The sequence below is a fragment of the Mandrillus leucophaeus genome, unplaced genomic scaffold (genome assembly GCF_000951045.1).
Source record: "Mandrillus leucophaeus isolate KB7577 unplaced genomic scaffold, Mleu.le_1.0 Scaffold354, whole genome shotgun sequence".
NCBI classification, from domain to species: Eukaryota; Metazoa; Chordata; class Mammalia; order Primates; family Cercopithecidae; genus Mandrillus; species Mandrillus leucophaeus.
In genome coordinates this window covers 811516-817902 of record NW_012103743.1, presented here as the reverse complement: position 1 = coordinate 817902, position 6387 = coordinate 811516, and the positions used below count along the sequence as shown (strand labels likewise).

Sequence of the window (6387 nt, the reverse complement as noted above, 5' to 3'; positions counted from 1 at the left end):
CAAGTACTTTCTGAAGACCAATTTCAAGAAACGGTGTCACGTGAGAGTTTTGTTAAGACTTTTGGTGGCTCCCAGCTGATGACAAGTGTGCCCAGGGGTGCTTACTCTGGTCTTTCTCTGGAAAATCCATTTGGTCTGCCAAAAGGGACTGGGAGAGCTACATGGGGACTTCAAACATTGTTTCTCACACTGGACCATTTAGGAGCCCTGATTGCCTTGTCCCATGCCACCAGACCGTGACGGACCCCAGGCAGCCCTGCGCGGAGTAGAGCTGCGGGATCTCTACTTGGAGCTGAATTCATGCTCACCCAGGGACAAGGAGCTGAAGACAGACACACCTAGACCAAGTCCTGACTACGTGGCCTCATGGGCCTTCCTTTCCTCATCTGAAAGGGGAGCAGCGTTATAGACCTGCCCTAGTACCTGGGGAACTGAGCCGATGACACCTCCACAGCACCCCACGTAGAGGACACTCGACACACTTCAGGAGGCACATCCTGCCTGTGCTACCTTCCCACTTGTCCTGCCTTCTGCTTGGGAAAATAAAGTCATTGCAAAAGTCTGCTGTCACTGAACACCCCAGAGTGGGCTCTGCAGGGCTCAGTTCCACGGCCCCTCTCGGCTGGGGAAGGGCAGCGGCCTTTGGGCTCTGCTAGCAGCAGGGAAGGGGCGCTGCACGGAAGCCACACCGCGGGGGAAACAGGTTTTCCTCCTTGAGAAGATGAGCTCCTGGCAAGAAGGAGCGCCAGGCAAGGATGAACAGAGCAGCCCCTGCTCTGAAATCGCTTGCCAACAATTGGAGACATCTTGGATTAACAACCTTGTCTTTGGGTTTAAAAATATTCTGGGGAGGGCGGATTCAAGTAACTTGTTTCCACAGATGCTTTTGAGTACCTGTTATGAAGCAGGTCAACTGCTCTTATCAGTTTGGGTCAGGAGTCAGGACAGGATGTTGGAAGGAAGGAGGAGAAAGTCTCAGGAATTTGTTTGGGATGCACCTCTGCCTCCCAGGACCCTCTCCCTTGCCATGCACTACCAGCATTTTCTGAGTCCTGCTGTGCACCACACCAGGCACAGTACTAGTGCCTCAAAGACTTTCCTCCACCTCACTTGGAGCATGATCGTTGGCTCTTCCCAGGGCCTCTCAGCATCCTTTAAAAGGATCCCCCAGGAAAGGGCCACATTAACCTCAAATCCAACCACACTCTGGAGAGCGTGGCTTTGCCAAGTCCTGTCTGCCTGTCTTCAATGGGCCCTGGACCTTGACATGCCCAAGGCTGTTTCCAAAATGCCACGTTCCGCTGCCTCTGAGGCGTTTCCTCTGAGTGGGGGCTACCTGGGGATACAGATGGAGACAAGGAAAGGGTCCCATGGAAGAGAAAGCACGAGCTCCCCTGTCCCTGGCACCAGGTCTGACATACTAGTGTATGTCCTCTTGCTCTGGTTCTTATCCATGTCTGATTTCCTTCCCTCATCCAGGGCTCCCAGCACAGTGCTGGGCATGCAGGGACCCCTGGCAGTGCTTGTTGTGGACACACTGGCCACGTGACCAGCACCCCACCTATGCAGGGGCCCACTCAGACTATCTGGTCAGGGAGGCTAAAGATGGGATTCCTGCTTTGGGGTCACAGTCAAACAAAATCAAACAAAATGACCTCCGAGGCTCCTGCCAGCTCTGAGGCTCCAGGAGTCTTAGTTACTTCTTAATTAATTATTTCTTAATTAATAACAAACCAAACATTGCAGCAACAGGCAAAGCTAATGAACTAAATGAGGTTAATCTGTTCACTACACCCATGTAGCACATGCCTGGGATGGGAGATTCGCAGACGCCTACTTGATATTTCCACTTCCTTCTCTCGGAACGGGACGCAGGAAATAAACACGACGTTCTCGGGCTTTTCCCGGTGGGCACGCGGAGGCCCCGGCAGCAGATCCAAACACTCGGCTTCCTCTCCACAGCTCCGGGCCTTAGGACCGACTGTGTCCTGTGCCCTAAACACAACAGATTTGCCCCAGTTGGTGCTTCCTGTGAGCCCAGAATAGAAGGTGCCATCTGTCATGTTTTAGATGTCACATGTCCACTGATGACTCGAAAACAGGGTGTATCACCAGGAGGTGTGAGGAGGAAGGCAGGTGAGAACCAGCCAGCCTGGTGAAGCACAGCTCAGACGCACACAGAGACAGTTCGTGGGGACCTCAGCCGGGCCCCTCGGCAGCCTGCCTGCCATTCCTCTGCAGGCAGAATGCCTGGGGCTCTCCAGCCCTGAAAGCCGCTCTGGTCTTCCGTCTTCGGGAGGACAGAGTGGCCCTCAGGACAGGGTATGTCGGGGAAGGGAGAGCTTATTGGCGCAGCTGGTGCGGGGTGGGGGGTTGTCCCCTGCTGGTTGGGCCGATGGGGAGGGCTCCTGGGGAGTGGCACGGTGCGGGGGCCGGCCCCCCGACGGGACGCCTCGGCCACACACCAGGCGCTTTTCATCCAGCAGGGACAGGTGGTACTCGCAAAGGTCGATCAGCGAGGCCACCTGCTCATGAAGTGGCAGCATCTTGAACTTCCTCTGAGCCAGGACAAAGAAAGCTTCTACGAAGGCCTGCAGACACATCCCTGTGAACAAAGAGACTGGATGAGGGGGTGCACACAGCTGCCCTGCGCTGCCCTGGGAAGGCCCATCTCCAGCCACAAGGGTGTCAGCAAGAGCTAGCCCTGCTCCCCACCACCGTCTCCATTCCAGAAACTCCTAACAGGGCTAACTCACAGAGTGCCCACCAGGCCAGCCGTGCCCACCAGGCACTAGCTGGGCATTTTATGGCCATGTGCAGACCCAATCTCTCACACAGCCCTGTGAAGCAAGTTCGATTAACCCTATTTTACAGATGAGGAAGTTGAGTCTCACGGACATGGAGAGACCTGGGGAAAGTTATATAAGATTTAAACCTAGCTCAAAGCCTTGTAAAATGTCCACAATGAAATGCCCCCATTAAAACCCAGCTCCCGGCCGGGCGCAGTGGCTCACGCCTATAATCCCAGCACTTTGGGAGGCCAAGGTGCGTGGATCACTTGAGGTCAGGAGTTTGAGACCAGCCTGGTCAACATGGAGAAACCCCATCTCTACTAAAAGTACAAAATTTAACCGGGCATGGTGGCACATGCCTGTAATCCCAGCTACTCAGGAGGCTAAGGCAGGAGAATCATTTGAACCTGGGAGGCAGAGGTTGCAGTGAGCTGAGATCGTGCCACTGTACTCCAGCGTGGGTGACAGAGCGAGACTCCATCTCAGAAAACAAAAATAAAAAAAAAACCCCAGCTTCTTAACTTTTATAATCAGGGAACAAGGTTATGAAGACATGAAGATAAACCCGGTTTGACAGCAAAATTCTATCTGATAATAGAGATGCTGGTTACATGGGTGTGTGCTTTTGTCAAAATGCACTCAAATTGTGCCTTAAGGCTCATGCATTTTGCTGTCTGCAAATTTTACCCCCAAAAGTAAAATAAACCCAACTGTCATTTCTCTGGCCCAAATTGTATTCTGGAAAGAATAAATAGTCATGCCTACAACACCCCTGGAATGCTCTACCCTGGCTTTGTCTTATAATCGTCTACTTATCTTTGGGACCTGAGCTCAAAATCACTCATTCAGGAAAACCTTCCCTGATCCCCAGTTTAGACCTGGCCCCTGGTACAGGATTCCTGCACTTCTCTTTGCAGCACCGGCTGCGGCTTGCTCTGTGTCTGTTTGTGTGGTCTCCATCCTCCTCTCTGGACTGTGTGCTTCCTGTGCTGCCCAGAGGTGCTCAATATAGATGAATGAGTGAGTGGATGAATGGGTGCATTGACGCTAGGTGCTTTACCGACACTGCCACTAATTCTCACAATACCTTTATGAGGTCAATATTATTGTGCCCCATCTTACAAATCAAGAAACTGATGGCCAGGTGCGGTGGCTCATGCCTGTAATCCTAGCACTTTGGGAGGCCAAGGTGGGCAGATCATGAGGTCAGGAGATCGAGACCATCCTGGCCAATATGGTGAAACCTCATCTCTACTAAAAATACCAAAACTAGCTGGGTGTGGTGGTGCGTGCCTGTAATCCCAGCTACTCAGGAGGCTGAGGCAGGGGAAACACTTGAACCAGGAAGTTGGAGGTTGCACTGAGCCAAGATCGCGCCACTGCACTCCAGCCTGGTGACAGAGCGAGACTCCGTCTTAAAAAAAAAAGCAAAAAACAAAACAAAACAAAAAAAACAAAACAAAACAAAAAAAAGCTGCTGGAGAAGTTAAGTAACTTCTCTAAGGTCACACAGCCAGGGAAGAGTGGCCTGGAAATTCAAACTGACTCCCAAGTTTTTAAAGTAAGTTGTTAAAAACTCAGTTAAAAGTTTCAACTGCCTGAAAGGGTCTGAGTCTTCCCAATGTCCAAGTAAAACTGGGACCCTGGGATCTAAACCTATAGGAGTCCCTGAGCTCCTTGGGAAAGGTGACAGTAAGGCTGAACTGAACACCACGTGGCATTTTAGATTAGGCTGGTGTTGACTCTGAAATCCACACCTTCCTGGTGACTGTGCATTATTTACCTGCTTCTGGCACTGGGGGCAGAAGGCTGGCCTAGAGTTTGTAGATCCTGGGTCACATACAGACCCTGGGATCCCAGAGCTATTTTTGCCTTGGGAACCTGAGCTGAGCAAAGAAGTTGTGTTTTGTCTCCCTCCTAGTCCATCAAAGCTCTTGGGCTTGGGTTCTCTTGACTCCAGACATCCTACAAGGCCGCTGCTCTGTTTGATCCTGATAGAAGGAGTTGTTAAAATGGGTTTTACACCAGGGTTACTTTTAATGTAAACAGCAGCCTGGGATAGGCAAAGACACAGGGGAACGGGAGCCTTGGTCTGACTCAAGAGACAGATGTTTCCTAATCACCAACTCTGGGCCAGGGCTCTCATAGGCTGGGCGTGTGCCCGTGTAAGTATGTGCATCTGTGTGTGTGTGAGACAGTCGGGTGGGAGGGTCAGATACACACAGACTGAGAAGATTAGGATCTAAAGCCAGAGAAACCCAGTCCCAGCTCTCTACTTCCCAACTGTGTGATCTAAACAGCGCCACTCAAAGTGTGGCAGGCTGACAGTGCCAAGCCCATGAACTGTGTGTCCCTGGTCCCTGACAAGATAAGGAGCTTGGGCCAGAATGTTAATCACGGTCCTCATCAATCACATTGTTTAGTTCTGTTGACAGTATTTAGTATAATAGCACGTCTTCCTCTATAAAGGAAGCAGCGTGCTGTCTACATTCTGGCTCAGGCCTCTTGTCCAGGACTGTGACAGTCTATGGGTTACAACTTTGAGTAACTCTGCTCTGCAAAGCCCTTCCCAGCTGTAATGCACACTCCAATACCAGCTTGTTCAAATGCGAATCCTGGGGTGGGGCCCAAGGCACTAAATTTCTAGCAAGCTTCCTGATGGTGCTGATGCCACACTTTGAATGGCAAGGATCTAGCCACTCACTGCACTTCTTTACTCAACAAATATCAGTTTTGTTCCCTTAGTTGGTGGTAGAATGTGATTAGAGCTATAACGCATAGAAAGCATACAATGAGGACCAATTTGGAAAAAAAAAAAAAAAAGTCACGGCAATATTATCTAGAAGATACTCTAAAACAAGAAGCAGGATCTCACTGTGCTGGCTTGGCTTTCTTTCCGCTTGTCTGCATTTTGTGATTTTCTACAGTAAACATGGATATAATTTAAACATCTGCAGTGGGAAATTCTAGTGTGTGGAAAGAGATGATGTAGGGGGAGATGCTTTTAATTATGAACCCCTTACTACTATTTGAATTTGAAGTCAGGTACATGTATTACTTTGAAAAAAAATACAATGCAAACTTTTTGCACATATATTCTACTTAACTTTTTATCAAAGTAGAATATATATGTGTATATACATATATAACCAGCAACCCATATAAAGATATATATATATATGCTATATATACAGGTAAAACCCATATATATGTAAAATCATATACATACATACATATATGTATGTGTATATATGTATATATATGTATGTATATGGTTTTACACCAGGGTTACTTTTGCCAGGGCTGGGATTTGGACCCAAGCCTTATGCACTGTTGCTTCTGCACCTTATTCCCAGAAACCCTCTGAAGCATCCCTGCCAAGGGTGCCTGAGGATGGAAATGGTAGAATCTGCAGGAAACACTGAATCCAACACCTTGGAGGATCTAGGGGTTGGGGCGTCGGTGGAGGCTTATGGGGAAGTGGGCACGACAGTGGGGCCTTGCAGAATGAGGAGGGCTCTGACAGGCAGAGATGTGCTGGGGGTGGTCGGCTGGGCCGAGAGCAGATGGTTGTTTTTGTTTTTAATAAATGTAA

The 6387-nt window shown here is 49.6% G+C and overlaps 1 protein-coding gene across 1 annotated transcript in view; it reads right to left on the bottom strand.

Moving 5' to 3' along the window:
• Nucleotides 1-1655: 1655 nt before the first annotated feature.
• Nucleotides 1656-6387, bottom strand: part of TTLL11 (tubulin tyrosine ligase-like family member 11) — a 232550-nt gene continuing 227818 nt past the window's right edge. Inside the window, exon 7 of the mRNA XM_011989480.1 lies at nucleotides 1656-2605. Coding sequence (XP_011844870.1) covers nucleotides 2313-2605 — 293 coding nt within the window. The 3' untranslated portion in view covers nucleotides 1656-2312. The remainder of the gene's footprint in view (nucleotides 2606-6387) is intronic.